The sequence below is a fragment of the Hordeum vulgare genome, chromosome 4H, assembly GCF_904849725.1.
Source record: "Hordeum vulgare subsp. vulgare chromosome 4H, MorexV3_pseudomolecules_assembly, whole genome shotgun sequence".
In the NCBI taxonomy this organism is placed as follows: Eukaryota; Viridiplantae; Streptophyta; class Magnoliopsida; order Poales; family Poaceae; genus Hordeum; species Hordeum vulgare.
Window position 1 is genome coordinate 604,064,433 of NC_058521.1, and position 20,380 is coordinate 604,084,812.

The 20,380-nt window shown below is 42.7% G+C and overlaps 2 protein-coding genes across 3 annotated transcripts; both read right to left on the bottom strand.

Moving 5' to 3' along the window:
- Positions 1 to 50: 50 nt before the first annotated feature.
- Positions 51 to 1,887, bottom strand: LOC123449987 (DNA-directed RNA polymerases II, IV and V subunit 9A-like). The gene is made up of 4 exons (XM_045127382.1): positions 1,744 to 1,887; positions 1,574 to 1,649; positions 901 to 1,059; positions 51 to 355 (listed from the first exon to the last, which is right to left on the bottom strand). The coding sequence occupies exons 1-4, from the start codon at positions 1,770 to 1,772 to the stop codon at positions 275 to 277; spliced, it is 345 nt and encodes a 114-aa protein (XP_044983317.1). The 5' UTR covers positions 1,773 to 1,887; the 3' UTR covers positions 51 to 274.
- Positions 1,888 to 4,064: 2,177 nt separating this feature from the next.
- On the bottom strand, positions 4,065 to 10,691 carry LOC123449989. 2 transcript variants are annotated; one of them, XM_045127383.1, is made up of 16 exons: positions 10,467 to 10,691; positions 10,061 to 10,152; positions 9,766 to 9,845; positions 9,634 to 9,692; positions 9,204 to 9,289; positions 8,864 to 8,982; positions 8,739 to 8,795; positions 8,612 to 8,670; positions 8,212 to 8,297; positions 7,897 to 8,015; positions 7,776 to 7,828; positions 7,577 to 7,684; positions 6,802 to 6,954; positions 5,763 to 6,720; positions 4,874 to 5,012; positions 4,065 to 4,712 (listed from the first exon to the last, which is right to left on the bottom strand). In XM_045127383.1, exons 1-16 carry the CDS (start codon positions 10,618 to 10,620, stop codon positions 4,509 to 4,511), a joined length of 2,526 nt encoding a protein of 841 aa, XP_044983318.1. In that variant the 5' UTR covers positions 10,621 to 10,691; the 3' UTR covers positions 4,065 to 4,508. The 2 variants fall into 2 exon arrangements, with proteins under 2 accessions (XP_044983318.1, XP_044983319.1); XM_045127384.1 differs by having other exon boundaries at positions 10,061 to 10,149; positions 10,467 to 10,662.
- Between the last annotated feature and the right edge of the window lie 9,689 nt (positions 10,692 to 20,380).

A 20,380-nucleotide genomic window follows, 5' to 3' on the forward strand; every position in this document is an offset into this window, starting at 1 on the left:
TCATAACCCACTTTGCACAGGACATCAGAAACAGAGGAATTAACAGTGCGTAGGCAATAACCAATCTATCAAATGTGATTAGGGGGCGGCATAATAAAGGTTTGCACGATATATGCATGGCCACGAGCAAGTACCGAAACCACATTTATATGTTTCACAAGTTCAGCTCCCTTGTGCTCTAACAAGAAGCTAGCTATCGGAAACTAAATTCCAGAGCATGATCCTAAAGGGCACGGGTCGCCGGTAGCCTCCGCAGGAAGGAGATGTGAATCGCTCACTCCCTCCACCGGTTGCCGCAGGAGGGGTTGCAGCATACGAAGAACAGAGTCATCCCCTCCTCCCCTCTTGCTGTAGCCTGCAAATCATCATAAAGACAGCAACAGGTTAATAATTGCTGTATTCAGACATCTTCAGTCAAAAAAAAATCTATGAAGGACATTTTTATACAGTCAAATTCTTTCTACCAAGGACATTTTGTAACTATTAAGAACATTCAAGCTTCACAGGTGGATGTTGATCTACCATGAAAACAGGGGAAGAATAATAACCGACAGCCAAACTTCATTATGCAAGAGATATTAAGTTGCAGTCATTCTAAATAGTAGAGGATGAGTGGTACGTTCCGGTGGCCCCTAATCAATCAGTTGGCAGTGTTGCATAAAAGGTATCCTTGCTGTTGCATAAACATATCAGTTGGTCTTTAAAGCACAAACCAGAGTGATAATGCAGTTTGGAGTGCAGACATATATACTAGGGATGAGGAGGTATAGATGCAAGCAAGCTTGAACATCAGGTTGATAAAAAGTGCAGTGCCATGTGATGGATCATGGCATGATATCTGAAGCCATGTATACAATACACAGATAGAAGCAAATAAGCAAACAGGTTGGCGGCATGGACCTGGAAGAAGACGGCCTCGCCGTGGCCGCAGGCAGAGCAGCGGACGTCCTTGGTGCGGGGAAGGGTTGGGTCGGAAGCCACGTCCTGCAGGACCTGCGTGCGCTCCCCGGCCTCGTGGTGCACGATGTTGCGGTAGACGCAGTTGTCGGCGGCCACCTCCTGGACAAGGACAAAGCACAGCAAAGCAGGCAGGCGAGAAGTGGTGAGAACATCCTTCTTGTACCATTTACCAAGTCTTTGCAGGATGGTGCAAGCAGAGGACGTTTGCTCATTCATATTCATTCGGGGTCAAGCCTGTTTGCAGGGCAACGGGTGAATAACCGCCGGCGTGGATAGGAAATGCGGGCATGGCATGACTGGTTATCAATTTTGACGACGACGACAACAACAAAAGAAAACAAAAAAAAAAGGTAGGCAGACAGACATTATGGGCTATGATGATCCTGTTTTCGATGTAACCGGGCAGAGCTGCCCCGTGGAAATTGGGGCGGTCGATCGAGCGGCAGGTGCGTGCGATCGAGCAGCGATTTGGATCGGGGGGGGCGAAAACCCTAGCTAGCTAGGATTCGGGGGCCTCGGGCGATGAATGAGCCGTGGGGTAAATAAATCGCGGCATTGCGTAAGTGGGTGGGGATTGGGGGGATAGGGTTTGGCGGCGAGAGAAGGTGGATACCTGGTGCTCGCAGTTGCGGCAGGCGAAGAGGAGCAGCTGCCGCTCCTTCTCCTCCTTGGGGTACAGGATGTTGTTGCTGCCGCCGCCGACATCAGGAAGCAGTCGATCAATCAACTCCGGCCATCATCAGGAAGAGGGGGAGGGAGGGAGGCGCGTAGGTGCGTACGTACCACTCGCGGCAGAACTTCATGGCGCTCATGGCGGCGGCGGCGGCGGCGGCGGCGGAGTTGGATTGGCGTTCCGCTGCCTTCCTCCTGCTGCTGGCCCTGGAGCGAGAGTCGACGGGCAGATCAGTCTTTTTTTCTTTTTCCTGTGGGTTTGGTCCGGTTTATATACGTCGGTCTCTCTCTCTTCCCACCGTCTTGCCCAGCTTGTTTCCGTCTGTTTATTATTATTCCCGATTTTGCCCCTCTGGTTCATTTATTTAGGCATTTTATTTTTTCCGCCTCCTTTGTTTTCTCTATTTTCTTATAGGACGAAAAAGGGACGTAATTTGTTTCCTCCATCTACATACTTCCTTCTCTCTTTTGTGAATGAATGCCAGAAGCCAAGCCTTGCAAAACATTCCTCGTGGAAATAGAAAGGGCAATGCTGCCCCGGCCGAAACTTTCGCCCGGCCGCGCGCGGACCGCACGATCCACCACCTCCCGTGCGTCCACACTGTTGGATCTTCATGCAACATTTTTCTTCCCGATGCAGTAAAAATTCGACGTGATGCAGCAATTTTTTCAACGATTGCAACAGAAAACAAAATTTGTAGCGAAAAATATCTACGTGATCGTAGCAAAAAAACGAAGTTGGTGGTGCGTGGTAGCAAAAGTCAAACACGGGTTGTAACAAATATCTACGTGAACGTGTATGCAACTTTTTTAGTGAACGGTTGCAGCAAAAAATGATGCCGGTTGTACCAAAAATTAACACGGTTATAGCAAAAGTAAAAAAACATCGATTGTAACGAAAAGTCTGACGAACTGGAGTTGCAACCAAACGTATATGCAGTTTTTTTTACTGGACAAATGTAGCAAATAAAAAACGCTTGTAGCAAATATGACGCTGGTTGCAACATTTTAGACAGAAAAATGTTGCATGCCCAGTTCGACCGGCGCACCGGCCAGAAACGTTTCCCAGATAGAAATAATACACACATGTATGTCGACGTTTTCAACGGATAGCGTGTCATCAGTCATGCCGCGCTTCACTTGCTCCACGTCGTCGCCCGGCGGAGCTAGGAAGTCATCCGACACTATCAAAAGCAGCCGACGACGATGATCCGAAGCATGGACCGTCGAGCCGACGATAATTTACCCTGCACCTACGCACTTCACTCTTTGTCACGTTGTGTGGCTGTTTTGCCTCTCTTATTATTAGGGAGGGAACTGGTCCCGTTTAATCCCATTTAAACCCACTTATTATTTAGTAGTTCAAAAATTTGTTCTTTTAAGAAAAATGAACTATGAAGCTGGAAAAAAGCTAAATAAATGGGACTTGTGGCTGCCATTTACAACCCTACTTATTATCTACTCCTGTCTGAAATCACTTTCCACAAAACAATTGAGAAATAGATGTATATAGAACTAAAAATATCACCCTGAGTGAGGAATGGTTATTCTTCACATTCCCTATTTTTATATCAATGCATCGTAATTTTATGTTCCGTCAATGTTATCTCATTTCATACATAAAAATAGACCGTAAGAAATATATAGTCATTATAAAAAATAATTTGTGTCACGTAAAATTATAAACACGAAAACATAGTGTAAAATATATATAAAACACCATTTTTATGGTCTTATGACCTATATTTTTGTTTCTATGTCAAACTTTACGTGGTGAATCAATATAAATGTAACTATTTGCATTTCAAATGTAATTTATTTATGAAACAATGTAAGTTTACCTCGGGTGAAGAATAACTTATTATGTATCTTGGGTGATGATATATATATACAGAAAAGCAAAGATATAAAGTTACGCTGGAGCGTAAGCAATCTGTGCCGCGCGTTATATGTTGGGATACGCGCATGTGTGTGTACATGTGAGAGAGAATCTTATCTACAAGAAAGTGCGAATCTCGATGCAAACAAACGATTCAGATAGCAACCACCCCAGCTAGTGTTGATAGCAAATCCATGCCTATATAGGAAAATGGCTCCATATTTCTGAGCACACACACGCACATATATACGACTCCTTTTATATACTTCATATATTAGGTTTTCTTAAGTCAAAAATACTAGCATTTATACAATACCAAACCAGCATCATTACTCATTAGTTCCATCACAGTATATATTTTCATACTGTATTTGTTTGGCATTGTAGATGTTAATATTTTTCGATGTAAATTTGCTCAAACTTTATAAAGTTTGATTCAAGGCAAACCTAATATGCGGAGTAAAAAGAAACCTAAGGACCACTTGTCCATTATTAATCAATATGCAAAAAAAAAAAAAAAAAAAAAACAGCTTCACCTGTCAGCCAAAAGGGAGAAGAACAACAATTTGTCCATTATTAATTAATGAAACAATAGTACAAAAGTCCCAGCACAGCCGCTGGAAACAACAACTTTGTCAGTCAGGCCTTAGTAGTACAAGATTAATTAGCTGATAATGCAAGTCTTCATCATACAGTTCATCAACACATGACCTGGAGCATGAGTTTTGTCCATATGACGTCTGTGCACTTCAGTTCCCACTCCCATCTACCATCATCACCATCCTTGGGCCTTGCACACCCATCTCACCAAAACCTTTTTGGTTGAGGAGTCACCAGATTCACCATAAATATAGACAGACGATCGCCGCCGCGCCACAACAGAGGGCGAAACAGGCCTCTAGGAGACTAGGACAGAGACGTTTCGCCGATACAGCGCCAAAGGGCACGGCCACTTCACTTCCCTTTCTCCTACCACGGCAAGATGGGGACGGGCGTTTCAGAGGCAGCCGTCTCCTACTCTGTCGTCGTCTTCAGGACAAACCCCCAGTTTGTTCTTCATGCGGTTCCACTTCTTCCTCAGGTCGTCTGGGCAGCGTGTGGGGTGGATCGACTCCCTGCAGTACTCGTGTATACGCACCCACGAGATCGACCTCTTCTCCTTCACCGCCTCCCCCTTTGGGGCCAACTTCGCCATTGCCTCCTGAAACCACACATGCAAGTGGACAGTTAGCGACACATGCAAGTGTGTGAGTACGCGTCACAGCTTACCCAGCTCAATTATGAGATGGTTCAGAGTTAGCAATGAAATTTCACGGTAGCCTCCCTGGGCCATCGAATCTACCACTGTGTATGCATGCTTACCCTCAAAGCCACCTCCTCTGCCTCGCTCCAGAAGATCATCTTGCGCCTTGCAGTTGTCGATGTAAAAGGCGTTTTACCTGTAAAAGGCGTTTTGGTTGGCGCCAGGGGACTCCTCATAGCTGGTGTGTGGGGACTATAGCTGCAAGGCATATTTTTTGCTTAGCTGTTGAGACATTGAGAACAGAGCATGCATCATCACATTAGATGGAAACAAGGGTATGTATTTTCTCAACAGATGGGGCGTCTGCATTTAGAAACACTGCCATTGTAAAGAAATCTTAATGTGTGCTTCCTTTTTCATGTGTGTGGATTATTTTCGTACGTGAAACTGCACGGCAGAGGATAATAATGCACTGCATTGGCGCAGATTACTTTATGTGCCTGTGCAAAAATTGCTTAACAGTAACAACATGCCCATAGCTATGCCACAGGCCACAGCAGCCAGCGTCATATGCAATTAGGTACAGCGTAGAGTACAATCCAATTTCCCCATCCTAAACATAAATTCATTCGGACTAACCATGAGCACGAAAACTACTGCGAATTCAAAATTATCCATCATTGAAGAGACCCATTTTCCCTCATACCAGTATCTGGCATGGAGTAACCCCTCCCTCAAGAGATTTATACTCTTCTCAGGTTTAGACCATCTCAAAGCTAAATGCATTATGCTATAATGGTACTGAACTAACAACCTTAAATAATTCAATTAAGCAAGAGAACTGTGACTTTGTATGTTCCAACCTACAAACATCCATGGCACAGCTTTATTTAATTGCAAGTATAAATCAGGGGGGTTCGTGTAATTTGAATATAAATTAACCACAGGTTACAGGCATACTTAATAATTCAGAGAGTGCAACCAAGAAAAGAAGTACAGAAAACTTACTAATGCTCGGGTGGGTACGGATAGTATCTTTTCCTTGCTGGTGAATGCACGAACTGATCCTGGTACCTCAATGTTTTCCAAGTACTATTTGGTGCCACTGTCCCCATTTCTTGAAAGCTTACTTTGCGGCGACTCATGTTTCGCGAAGACATAGCTCCCGGTCTATCAGAAAAATTGCAGTTGGGAGAATTCATAAGACAATTCTCTTTGCCAACCCCGATGTTGTGATTTGCAACAGAACTGAATTTATCCCGAGCTGAATATGGCACTTGACGAGACGAATTGCTATTGCCATCTCCATGGGATTTTGCATTTTCAGAACTCGGAGAAACGGTTGTCTTTGTGGTGACTACCTTATCAGGACAAGCATCACTTGTACCATTTTCTTTAAGATGATTAGGCTCTTCATCCTTGCAAGACAGCTTAGCTGCTTCAGACTGATGGTTACCTTGCTTTTTAGCTGTGTTAAAGCCATTCATCTGATCCTCGAAGTTAGCAGCTCTTTGCTGAGTTCCAATAGATTGCTCACTGAATTCCTTTGTAAATTGCTTCCAGCCGCTGCAGAAAACAGATAAATTTTTCCTAGCTTCAGAATATGTTTTCTTAGCCTTTTCCAATGCTTCAGCGGCTTTACGGCAATAGCAAACAGGGCAATCAAAATGGCCAGAGTCATCGAATGTCACCGATGAACCGAAACAGCTAGCATGGGCAGCTAAGAAGCAGCTGGAACATTTCAGCAGCTGTCCATCTTTACTGCATTTCACACATGAGTCCTGTTCCGTCAAGCTTTCTGAACTTTCCAAGGGAGTGCTGCCGCAAAGAGATTCTAGCCCGCCATAGATTCTATTCTTTATCTTACTGTCATCAGGTGGCTCTTGATCAACTTTGTCAGCACAACTGACTGCCAGCTGAACCTCTCCGCCATTCTGAACATCCAAACCTTGAGCTGTGCAATTACCTGCAAACTCATTTATTTAGTGATGATGGAACAAAAATATAAGCATGTGATTTATCAGAACATACAAGGTATTTAATTTACCTATCAAAGACTTGATGGGTGTCTCAAAGCCAGTCACTGGTGACTTCTGGTTCTGCCATTTGCTAGTCTGTGCATCAACGAGCTCTGAATGTGCCTCCTTCGGCTCAAACTCCTCAAGATTCTTCATGCTGTTAGGAGATGGTTCTAACGGGCCTAAAAAAGGTATGTCACATTCTGTCAGCACTTTTCATGAAGATATGTTTTCTTAAAGAAGCTTTCATTCTTTCTTGAAAATATACGTATGTTTAATAATAAGATATTCAACTAATTCGGAAACCTATATGTTACAGTTTGTTTGTAGAAGCTAGTTTTGAAAGCATGTAATCCAAGTTTCCCTAAGCTCAAGAACTCTGTATATCTGCCGTGAAAAATATAGTATACTATCTTTCTATACATTTTGTTCTAAATATTCACATAAAAGTAATGGCCAAAATTGCACACAGAAGTTTGTGCCCATACTACAAACATATATTTGTCGATAGGTAATCAAAACATATTTGATTCAAATCATGTAAAGTGAGGTATTAAAGAGAGAAATATTCTCATAAATGTACCAAAAACAGCAGACAAGGTTAAAAAGTAAACGAAATGGCGCACTTATAATAATTGCAATTATCTCAACCGAAGTTGCCTTTAGAAAATTTGATGGTACTACTAATATCCTATATGAAACACTTTTTTTGCAGGAAAATATATGTGAGCCACTGCGAGTTGTACTTAGTGATGGAACAAAAAATACAAGCAGTTGATCTACCGCAAAACATAATGTACTTACCATTCTGGGAACTAAAAGGCGTCTCAAAGCCCAGTGGTGACATTTGGCTCTGGTATCTGTCAAGAGCAGCACGCCAAACCTCTTCCCATGCATGTTTCTGACCCTCCACTGTACGTCATCACAAACATTAAAGGTAGAAGATAAACACAGAGCAAATCAACGGATCTACATTGACGTGTATTTGGCTATTTGCACATACCAGGTTGTCCAAAGGCCAGAACCATGGCAGCCTTTGATGGTGGTTTTCCCTGTCTAAAAAGAAAAAGGAAATTACATGAAGAAACTCAAATAACTGTTGAGACTTAGAAGTAATAACTCACTTAAGATCTGCAGTGATTAATATATGTGCATATAACTGTGCATGCTGTTCATCGGTGAATGCTTCATGTGCCAACGCTTCACAGGTGTTCTTAAGCGAACTTCCAGGTGTCCTCACGCCCTAACAATCACGATAAACTATGTTAATATATTCCAACTAACCAAAAGGACTGAGATGTATAAAAAAAAATCTGAAAAAAAAAACAGCTCTTCAGCAGGGAAGGAGACAGACCATGCAGGAGTGAAGACGTGCATGAGCAAGCACACCTGCAGGGCGTGCACACACAGATGGAAAGAGAGGGGGGGGGGGGGGTTACCATGGTATCTGGAACAGCTTGAGATCCAGCATAAGGTTTCCATTCAGGAGTCTGAATCTCCTCTGGTGAATTTGGCAGTGCTCCCTCTGCAAACAAAAGGTTCTCTGTATTATATCGGCTTGACTGATTTTGAGCAAAGTAAGCGGACAAGATTCAATTTTGCGATCTAGCCGATGCAAGGCAGGAATCCAACATCACTGGCCCAAATTTTGGCAGGCTATGAGAACCCCTATTTTGCACCCAAAGTATATACAAATTTGAAAGAAAAAAGAGGGGCGGCAAAGGTGACTTGAGCAGGCGAGCAAGCACAGAAAAATCAACAACTCGCTACACAAGCTATCGATTGAGGGTCTCGAACAGAAATTAAAAAGCAGAAGCCAGGAGGCTGGCGTCTCCGTACCTAGACGAGGAGGGTTGCGCACAGGGCGTAGGGCACACTTTGCTGGTGGCTTTCCCTGGCTACAAAGAAGATAAAATCAAATTGGAGAAACTCACATACCTGTTGAGACTGAGTAATAATAACTCACCTAAGAGGAGGGTTGCGCACGGGGCGTAGGGCAGACTTTGCTGGTGGTTTTCCCTGGCTACAAAGAACATAAAATTAAATTGGAGAAACTCACATAACTGTTGAGACTGAGTAATAATAACTCACCTAAGATCCCCATTGACTAGTATCTGTGCATCCAACAGTGCATTATGTTCGTCGGTGAATGCTTTGTGCGCCAAAGCTTCACGGGCGCTCTTAACCCAACTTACAGGTGTCCTCACGTCCTGCCAATTATGATAAACATGTCAATATATTACAACTATCTAAAACAATTATGAAAAACCATGCCACTATTAAAACTACATTCTAAAATATAATCAGTTCTTCGGTACAGAGGGAGCGAGAGAGACCATGTGGGAGGGAAGTGAAGCATGAGTATACACAGCTGAATGCACATGATTTGTGCCCGCATACAGAGAGATGGGAAGATGGGGGAGGGGTTTACCACAGTTCTTGGAGGAGCTTGAGATCTGGCATGAGGTTTCCACTCCGGATTCTGAATCTCCTCTGATGAATTTGGCAGTGCTCCCTCTGCAAACAAAAGGTTATTTGTATTATATATCGACTTGACTGGTTTCGAGCAAGGTAGGTGGCCAAGATTCAATTTCGCAATCTAGCAAATGCAAGGCATGGAATCCAACCTCAGGTAAGTACTAACATCAGTAGCCCAAATTTTGGCAGGCTATAAAAAGTTAAAAAACCCTAATTTGCCTTCAAAGTATATATGAATTTGAAAAGAAAAATGATGGTGGGGAAAGGGCAACTTAAGCAGGCGAGCAAGCACAGAAACATCACCAACTCACTGCACACGCTATCGATTGAGGGGCTGAGGCATAAATTAAAAAGCAGAAGCCAAGCGGCTGGCGTCGCTGTACCTAGAGGAGGAGGGTCGCGCTTGGGGAGCATGGTGGCCTTTGCTGGTGGTTTTCTCTGGCTACAAAAGAAGATAAAAATTACATTTCAGAAACTCACATCACTGTTGAGACTTACAAGTAGTAATAGCTCACCTAAGATCTGCATTGACTGGTATCTGTGCATCCAACTGTGCATGTATGCTCTTAACCAAACTTATAGGTGTGCTGACGCCCTAACAATTATGATAAACCATGTCAATACATTTCAACCAACCAAAACAATTATGACGAACCGTGACAGTATGAAAAATGGAAACAGCTCCTGGGCAGCAGGGAGGGAGCCGGACCATGTGGGAGGGAAGATGCATGAGCAGAGCACACACACACACACACACACACACACACAGCTGAATACGCAGAGAGATGGAGAGAGGGAAGAGGGGTTCACCTCGGTTTTTGGAACAGCTTGAGATCCGGCAAGAGGCTTCAACTCAGGCGCCTGAATTTTCCCCTCTGACGAATTCTGCAGCGCCCCCTCTTCTGCAGACAAAAGGCTCTCTGAATTATCCCCACCACTCGACTCATTTCAAGAAATCAACTCGCTCTCTGGCTAGCGCAGGGCAGGAATCCGGACACAGGCAACAAGCAACACGAACAGCGGGCCAAGATTTGGTAGGTAAAAACCAAGAAAAGACCCATCTTGCGCCCCGGAGTGGTACGGGGGGATTTGAAAGAAAAAAAGAGGGGGGGGAAGAGACCGACTTGCGCAGCGGGCGGCCGTCGCCGGGCTAGGCGACTCGACCGAGGGGGCTCGAGCTCCGGAGAGAACGGACGGGGAGCGGCGGCGGCCGTACCTTGAGGGGGAGGGTTGCGGAACGGCGTAAACCCTAGCTCGCGCGGGGTGACGGGGAGCCGGCGCGCGAGATCCGGCCGGGCGGGGCCGGTGCGCGGCGTCGCGGCGGTGGCCGGCGTCGATTCTCCCGGGTCGACGGCTGCCGCTGGGGCCATCGGATGAGGCGGAGGGTGGGGGAGAGAGAGTGGGTTTTGAATTTGGTGGCGGAATTCCAACGAATACGACGGCCGCCGTTTTTTCGCTTCCGGAAATAGAGATTAGACGAAGACGACAGTGGGAGGGAAAAGGGCCTGGGCTGGCCTGTACATGGGCCTGGGCCGAATCTGTTAGATCACCGCTGGCGGCTGTCATTGGGCCTGATTGCCGAGTTGAGGGTTTCTCGTGCCCCCGCTGCCCTCATCTATGAATAAATATTAAAAATATATGAACAAACTAGACGATGCCTCGAAACTTATTTCAAAATATATGAATATATATTAAAAAACTAATGTTAATGCGAAAAATGTCTTGCTTAATTACCTAGAGATTCATGCATGAGGGTATGTTTTGCATTAAGAGATTAATGAAAAAAATAACTTATGACTACATGCATGAATTGATGATGTGACATTATTACATGAAGAAGAAAAATTAATACTCCCTCCGTCACGGTTTTGAAGACACAGTTAGACTTGCGTGCGTTTCCAAAATAGACAAAGATTAAGGCACGTTGCATTTACTCCTAGCAGCTAACTAGTACTCCGTTGTACTACTTCTATATGCATGCGTAGTGTGAATGCTATTTTTTAACTCATTTCACAGCCAATCAATAACCACCTATGTCCTAAAGAATTTGCATGCACGCCTTCTAAACCGTGACGGAGGGAGTAGTGAATTCTAGCTATTTAAGAATAAAAGATTTAGGTGATGGCGGCGGCAGCATCTAAGAAATTTAGGGTTCCTCAAAAGAAAATCTAAGAAATTTAGGTCCCCTTGCCTCCGACTGTCATCTAGACGCTGAGAGGTGGAAGACCTTATACCTTCACAACCCCTATGTTTTTAGTCAACGTCTAGTAATCATCATAGTTTTGTGAGAATAAGTTTCGTCTTGTTCTTTTGGTTTGTCATGAGGTTAGAGAGTTTTCTTTCCTCGTAGGTCCGATTATTCGGATGAATTTATGTTGTTGTGTCAAGCTTTTTTTTGTCTGATTCTTTATGAAGGTGAAATATATTTATTGTCACCATGGTTAAAATATAATGATTCAACGGCGTGCACTTCTAGGAATCATCCCCGGCCCAAGTATGTTCATCAAGCAAGACTTCTCATGTTTTTGGATGGGCAACACAATGCACTTCCAAAAATCCTTCTTGGTAATGTTCCTGCGGGTGAAAGAGTGACAACGTCGTTGCTTCAGCCTGATTATAGCTTCTTTACCAAAGTCTTTGGAGTATTTTTTTTTCCCACCAGAGATTGGTACCGCGAATAAGGTGTTTTCAAGGAATTTCATTGTAGTTCTTACTTCTTAGTCATAGAAGTTACTTTGAATTTTCTTGGATGCTAGGTCCAAATCAGTGTACATGTAACTTTTATAAGTATGAATAAAGTTATAGGTGTTTAAAAAAAGTTTAATGCCCTTAAAATATTGTATAAGTTAAATGAGGAGATTGCAGACCTCCAGGGGTCACTTTCAGTGGCACGCCCAGTTGTGTGGCTGGCCCATTTCTAGTTTTTATATGAGCTTCTCGGCTTTTTGGTTTTCATACCTTTTTTCCTAGGTTATGAATAAAACAAATGCGCAAAAAAATATGCTTTCATGAGTAGCACAAATTTGATTTCGCGAGAAGCACGACCAAGCTTTTTAAAAAGGACGAAATATGTGCTTCCATGAGAAGCAAAAATTTGTGTTGTGATTTGCATTGTGTTTCCCAAAAAATAGAAAAACAAACATGTGCATTCACAAGAAGCACAGATTTATTTCCTTTCAAAAGAACAATGTTGTCACAAGAAAACACAAATTTGCCTCTGGTAGAAGCACATATTTGCTTTCGGGAGAAGCAAAAATGTGTTTCTTAGAAAGGAACAAAAATTATGCCAACAAGAGAGGCACATGTCTTATTCTTGTGGAGTAACCAAAGTTCTTGCGTAACTGTGCCTTCGGCTTCGTCCTTTTCTTCTATTTTTCGTCAATTGTGTTTTTTATTGTGGCTTTTTGTGTTTTGTTTGTTGTTCTTTTTGTTTTTTCCATGACAAAAGTAGTCCGTCGAAATCAATTAACATGAGATCTAGTTTGAAAAATCATAAAAATGTTTTAAAATATGGATGCACAGTTCAAGAGATAAAAACAATTTGACTAAGCGAATCTCATAAAAAAGGAAAAAAAAACTTCCTGATTATGATAAGTGAGGCACAACTCATGATTTTGGGAGACCTCCTGTGTATGACGTCCATGGGCATAAAACAGAAAGGCTAAGCCTGAAAGCCTGCAAAAATGGGCTGGCCCACTCTCGACCAAACACCATTTTTTTTTCTCTTTGGATTTTAGTACGTTTTCCCCAAAAGATTGGTTGTTGTTTTCAATGGAGCTAAGTATATGAAAACCTATTCAAAATACAAAAGAATTATTTCAAAAGTGCACTGTGTCTTTATAGTTTGTACACAAATATTTACCGTATATTAAAAAATGTTCAGTGTTTAGTGTTCATTACAAAAAATATTCATTGTATAACTAAAAAATCTTCAGTGTTCGGTGTTTATGCATGTAAGGGACTTGCATCATTGTCGTCCCCTCTTAGGGCATGTACAACGGATGGCCTCAAGCTGATGCTCCGCAGGTCCACGTAGGATCGAAGCTAGGTTCGGATTAAAAGGTGTAGCTTCATAGTAGCTAGTGTAGCCTGTAGAGGAGTCAGTCTCTTCGGGATGAAAAGCAAGAGAAAGGAAGATAGCTTTGTTGATGCATGCAAGGAGAGAGATCGAGAGACCAGCAGAAAAGCAACATGCATGGAAAGGACGTGGGTCCGGTATACAGTGTGTCCTCGGTTGGTCGGAATTTCTTTAAAATGATAGCTTCATTACTTTTTGATTAGTTTAAAACCTGAGACGGCAATAAGGTGTTGCCCCCGTTGTACATGCCCTTAGAAAGCTAGCGAGCCAACCATAACCTCCAATTTTAGGAACCTTCTACTTCTTGTCCAGTTTAGGGGACCATCTCGAAGGTTTCCCCACTGTTCTTTTCTTTCTTGGTTATTTCAGTTTTACTTTTGGTATTTTGTTTTGCTTTGTTTTTTCTTTCTTTATTTTTTCATTTCTTTTCTACTATTTATTTTGCAAGTATCCAAAAACTCAAAAAACATATGTTTTCCCATACAATGTTTGGGATTTCAAAAAATATTTTTATTTCAAAATTTAATTGGAATTTGAAATTTCGTTCGCATTTTCAATAGGAAAACACGCGCTTGAAAAACTGTTTGATATCCCAAAAAAGTTTCCCCATTTTCGAAAAATGTTGAAGTTTATCTAAATTATGTTTATCTTTTAAAAGAATGTGCAAAAGACACAAAGACTGGTCATCTATACTATTATTAAACAATCAAACGAGAACTTTCTTACGTGCACCCAGCAAATAGTACAATAAAATACACAAAGCAATCAGCACCACACAATTAATTCCACAAATCCTAATCCAACAACCAGCATTTACCTAATACATCTTTGTGTGCACTTAGCAAATTCCCATGACTGACCGTGCTTCACCTCCACCACCCATCCTACAGCACGTAATCCCACTCCAAAATTAACGCGCATCGGGGTGTCGCTCCGCTCCTGTCTCACCTCGCCTCCCATCTCGCCGTCGTCGCCGGCCAAGCCGTCGTCGCCCCCGCCGGCCATCGCTCCTCAGGTCCGCCCCGCCCCGTCAGCCCCTCCCCACCCCGCAGTTCGCCCCGCCCCACCCCACGGCGTCGTCGCCCCAGCGAGATCCCGCGGGTCGAGGGACGTCCTGCGCCGGCCGCCGCTCCCACTAGGCGGCCGCTCGTACGACCGCGACGGCGAGGCCGCCTCGGGGCAATGCCGCGGCGCGCTCTGCGACCGCGCCTGCTTGGCGCGCGACGACTCCGTGTTGGCCATGTAGCTCGCGCCATGGGCCTTGCCGCGGTGGCGCGCGCTCGCCTCGGACCCCGCCGCGGAGAAGGAGGCCGAGTAGTGCTCCTCCTCTAATCGGCCGCTGAACGTCCGCACGCTCAAGTCCGACGTCATCCCCGACGGCCCCGGCGACGCCTTCTGGTCGTAGTACAACTCCGCCTTCACCGGCGTCGAGCAGCAGCTGCTGCGCCATGCGCCGCTGTCCATCCCCCCGACGCCCTTCCCATTCTCCTCCGAGCCCCTGTTGGCCGCCTCCTGCATTGCCAACAACAGTGGCTTCCGGGGGGAGCAGTAGTGATGCTACGGCGACCGGCGGCTCTCTCTTCCTCTCGCATGTCCCTCCGTATTAGTGAAAATGTGATTTTTTTTTTTTCCGTCCTGGGCTCTGATCTGCAACGGCCGTGCTCGATCTGCGGCGGGTACTAACAAGACGGTGCGACGAAGCTTATTCTTTCGATCCATCTTACACTCGAGCCGGTTTGTGCATCAGGCGCAGGTCTGACTACGGCATGGCTACGGCCACACAGCAGCCGCGGCTGTAGGAGAGCGGCCAGCTCCGACATGTTCATCCGCCCGCTCTGGGACTCCATCGTCAAGCACACCAACCTGAAGGTTTGCTCCTCGTCGGTGTTGTAGATTCTTCGATTCCTTACACAGATGCTTTCATACTGATTGGCCTGAGTACTATAGATTCTTTGCTTAAGTTGAATTGATTGGGATGTTACAATAGAATTGTAGATTCTCTGTTCTCCTTATCTTAAACTGAATAAAAAGTCAGTCTCCTAATCTGAATATAATCTCTATCTGAAACTGAAATTGTAACAGATGCTGTAGTAAAAATTAGTTGAAAAGTCAGTTAAAAATTCAATTTTAGAGCTTGGCTCCTGATCTGAATATAAAGTGTACTGTCGGCTTAATGCAAGCAAACAAGTTTAAAATTCAATCTAGAAGTCAGTCTAAATGTCAGTTAAAATGATCTGAATATAAAGAAAAGTTGGAGTAAAAATACAGTCTAAAAGTTAGTTAAGGTTTCACTTTTAGAGAGTTGGGCTTTTATTGCAAGCAAGTTTTGTAGTGTCGTACAGTAATTTTTAGTTTGTAAAAGTAAGGAGTGTATTTTTCATTTTGAAACTGAGCAGTGTATTTTGAATTTTGGTGGAAAATCAGTCTAAAAGTCAGTCTAGAATGAATTTAATACGAATTTAGTTAACAAACTAGGAAACAGAAAAACTAGACTCATGGAGTAGTAACAAATTCAATTAACAAACTAGACTGCATTTAATCTGAATAATATTGCAGGTACACTCTTTTTGTAGAGATTGCACTTCATTTTTGGAATTAATCCACAACATTATCTATAGATTAATGGTCCTAAATTGTAAAAGTACAGCTATAAGTGCAAACCTGAACATTTTCAGAACCTCAACAATTTCAGTTAGTAGCTGAAAACTGTTCAAAACATGATTCACTTCAAGACCTATTGTTTAACTTAATCAATTTACAATCTCAACAAATAGTCCATTTAATTCCACTCGAGGAGTGGACACTTAACATAAGATAGTCCCATTTTAATTTAACTATAGTCTATTTTCCTTGCAAATATAGCGTAACTTTTCATTTCTGAAACTTTTAGCCTCAAATTGTAGATCTCCCGGTGCATCTCTAGAACAACAAAAGATGCAAAAGGCTGGGAGGGCTGAAGAGACCAAGAGAGCTCCATTTGATTAGTACCACAAAAATAATTGGGCCCATTGGAATATGTTTGGATTTTTCCATGGAATTTAAGAGCACTTTTAAATGCAAAAATGACTCTGTTTTGATGGTGGGGTCCACACCAACATCGAGGGTGATTTTGGTTTCCTTAATAATAATTGTTTTGGATTATTCCACAATTGTGCAACATTTTTCCGATGTTGTTTGGGGAATTATTTTATTTCCATATAATTCAGGGTCATTTTGCGTGGAATTTGAAAAGAGATATGAATTTCAACTTGATCATATCCAATTTAGCAAAATGATTAGTTCTTGATCATGGTCATCACTGTAGCTTAATTACAATGCTCACTGTAGCAAAAGTTGAGGATGTCACAAGACCGGCATACCCCATTAATAAGCCACAATTCTTCACCTGTGAGGTAGCTCTAGAAGCTTTAATTTCACGTCAACCGATTATTATGATTTGTGCTCAGCAAAGGACCTACCTATTATTTTGATTTTACACTACCGTTTTCGTTCACTGGTTATATATGTTGGGACTGTTGATATTTTTTGTGATTTGCAGTTACTCACAACGGATTTCTGTTTGATTTTTTGGAGTTTTTGCAGGTGATACCTCAACCTTTATATGCAAGTGCCAAAAGATCTCAGGTTGTATATATTTCCTTTGAAATACCAGGTTGTGTCCTGTTCTAATGCCAGATTATGTGTATTTTAAGCCTTTTTCAGACATCGAAGCTAGATATGATGCATCAAGTGAAGAAGTTAGGATTCATTCCAGCTTGCTGCAACCTTCAAGTGAGCCCAATGTTTCTCCTTGTCTTATATTACTCCAAACATTTTTTTCATTATTCCATTGAATACATTTGTTTTCAATTTTTCAATGAAGTGCAAGTAATGTGTATATTGTGTGTGTTTCAATATTTTTGCAGCTATATATATATATACTAAAAATTTAATATAAAAAGCAATTTATAAATTATTCGGTTAGTCGTGTGTTACACGTGCATGCTAACTAATGTTCTAAAATAATCGTCACAAATTCAAATAAGTTCCCATTTTGTAAAATTGTTTTTTATTTTTCTTTCACATTTTAAGAATAACGTTCACAAGATAAAAAAATGTTCGCATATTCAAATTTTTATCCAAAACTAAAACAATGTTTGAGCTTTTTCAAAAAGCCCCATTAAAAATCCTCGGGACTTTCAACCGTCGTCTGCGAAGCGGAACCTTGGCTCCCAGCAGAGCGATTCTATAGGGAAAACTTCCCTCCATGAGAGGAAATTTAAAGCCTTCGTTATCACCAACACTCTGTTCATCATGGAGATAATTATCTTCATCAACATCTTCATCAACATGATCTCATCTCCAAACCATAATTCATACCTATTGTTCATTCTTTGTATGAAACCTCATATTGATAAACCGAAGTACTTATGTGTGTTGATTACACATTGTAGGTTATGCATAGGAGATTTATTGGTGATTTATTTTTGTGTTTAAATTGTTCATCATATATTTGTACCTACTGACCATGATCCATATGAATGTTGTGAGTAGTATTTCATTTATTCTTGAGGACATGGGAGATGTTGATTACCGCTTAATATGTTGCGTTGTTCTTCCTCTAGTGATGTGATACGTAGCAAATGTATGTATATTTTTAATTACTTCATGTTATTATATTACCAATATATAATAATTTTTAGAATAACCAATTAATTTAGTTTTCAATGTGAGTTATGTTTTCTGCAAATTATTAGTTTCGCGGGAAATCAATACGTAGGAAGGTCAAAATGTAGTGCCAATTTAACATTATTTTTTTCGGGCAATGAAGGACCTAGAAGCTTCGGAAAGGCATGGGAGGAGCCACAGGGAGCCTACACGACCAGGTGACGCACCACAGGCCTAAGGCGTGCCACCACAACGTGTGGGCCCACCTACACCGCCTTTCCTTCATCCCACTCCTACTTGTGAATTATGTTAGGTTTTATCCCGAAGAGGAAGGTTGAAGCAATATAGTAGCGATAAATATTTCCCTCGGCAAGAACCAAGCTTCATCAAATCAATAGGAGAATCAAGACAAACTCTCGTCATTACCGCCTACACATATAAAATCAAACACTTACACCCAACACAGGAAAGAGGATTGTCAATCTACTTGAACTCGTTACTTGCAAGAATTAATTTTGATAGAGATAGATATATAAAAAGTCAAAGCAAATAATAAGTAAATGATTACATTAAGTTTTTTTTTATTTTTTTAGCAGTATGATTACAATCAACGTGTCGGGCAACCATCACACAACCGTCGGAAGGCATCCGACATATACATGCACTATAATGTTAATATGTAACACTTTTTTTAACATAATACATACATAAATGCTCATATATACACGCATACACCCATCCCTATGAACGAACATACATACACCCTACCCCTACGAGCACCTTCGAGAAAACTGAGTTGATATATCATTTTAAGATTTACGAAGTCACCGTAGTCGCCTCGTCATCGACGGGAATGTCTCCTTCAACTAAATGCTCGTCGTCAGGAATCCTAAAATAAATTAAGAAATAATACGAGCAATAGGACTTGAATCCTGATGGGCCGATTATATCACTGTCTTTCTAACCATTCAACCATAGATTGTTTTGCTATGTAACACTATTATTGATTTGTTGAGTTTAAGCAAGAGAAAGCAACCATTTTTCTGTCCCAAATAGTACCCCGTCTACACCAGTACGTGAAGAAATATATTTTTTTCTAAAAATAATATGCATGTTATGGTGGATAGTTATTCGGTTGCTTTCACCGATAAATTTCTTAGACGATGATGTGAATAGTTAGTCGGGTTCCTAATCAAAGCCATAGTTTCTAGTAATTCCCTTAATTATTAGCATTTATTGCGTGTAATGGTGTTCTGCCGGTCGTGGCAGCCACTATATAAGCCACTCCCGGACATTGGCTCAAGGTTCAACACTTGTAATCTTTTACACCCTCTATAAGCAAACACCAGCCTCTGGGCTGGAGACGTAGGGCTATTAACACTTTCGAGTGGGACCTGAACTCGTAAATCCGAGTGCATCCACTATGCCTAGTTAGACTCCGCCCCTTAGTTTGTACCCCTGGTATTATTATCAGGATCATTCCCACGCCTGTATGCCCTCGCCGGCTTGTCCTTCTTGGCGATGACGGCCGCCACCCACCCATAGCCCTTGCGCATCGAGGTTCGCCTCCACCTTGATCACCCATACGGTGTAGTTGTCATCGGTGAGCATCAGCACGAGGAGCGACGACGTGCTCCCTCAGGCGCCGTACGGGATGATGGACATGGCCGAATAAGTGGATCACAACTTGGCTCTGTATACCAAATGTTGGGGCAGGTCTCTCTCTCTCTCTCTCTCTCTCTCTCTCTCTCTCTCTCTCTCTCTCTCTCTCCCTCTCCCTCTCCCTCTCCCTCTCCCTCTCCCTCTCCCTCTCTCCCTCCCTCCCTCCCTCCCTCCCTCCCTCCCTCCCTCCCTCTCTCTCTCTCTCTCTCTCTCTCTCTCTCGCTCCCTCGCTCTCTCGCTCCCTCTCTCTCTCGCTCCCTCCCTCCCTCCCTCCCTCCCTCCCTCCCTCCCCACACACACACCAAACTATAAACAGGTCCGCACACAAAACTATTCAAAACCGTACAAAAAGCGGCTAAAAGAGTCAAAAGCTAACAAAAGGTGGACCAAGCTGACTACAGGAGGATGAAGAAGACCAAAACTGATGACATCTAACCGCACAGCCGAATAATACTCTGAGCGCTAAAATACTTAAAAAATATAGTTGATGCTGTTGTGAATCAACTATACAAATGGCTAAAATTACACTAATAATACCACTAATAACTACAGTGTAAAAAATCACAGAAATGCACAGTAATTCCACTAAAAACACATTGGAATTCCCCGGAGGGCTCTCCGCTCATCTCCTTCTGGAGGATACGGCAGTCGCGAGCTGTGTGCTTGTCGGGGATGGCTCCCCCTCCTCGTCTTTGCGAGAATGAATCGGACATGGCTGGTCCAATAGGCCGCTCTTTGACTCG

Bases quoted from the DNA above. Each gene is read 5' to 3' on its own strand.
- LOC123449987 (XM_045127382.1), bottom strand. From the start codon at position 1,772: ATGAGCGCCATGAAGTTCTGCCGCGAGTG. The intron at 1,060-1,573 runs GTATCCACCTTC...GTCCTTGTCCAG, and splicing joins GCCGCAACTGCGAGCACCAG to GAGGTGGCCGCCGACAACTG. The intron at 356-900 runs GTCCATGCCGCC...GATGATTTGCAG, and splicing joins GCGAGGCCGTCTTCTTCCAG to GCTACAGCAAGAGGGGAGGA.
- LOC123449989 (XM_045127383.1), bottom strand. From the start codon at position 10,620: ATGGCCCCAGCGGCAGCCGTCGACCCGGGAGAATCGACGCCGGCCACC. The intron at 9,846-10,060 runs GTGAACCCCTCT...CATAATTGTTAG, and splicing joins AAGCTGTTCCAAAAACCGAG to GGCGTCAGCACACCTATAAG. The intron at 7,685-7,775 runs GTATGTGCAAAT...GATGACGTACAG, and splicing joins TCTGGCCTTTGGACAACCTG to TGGAGGGTCAGAAACATGCA.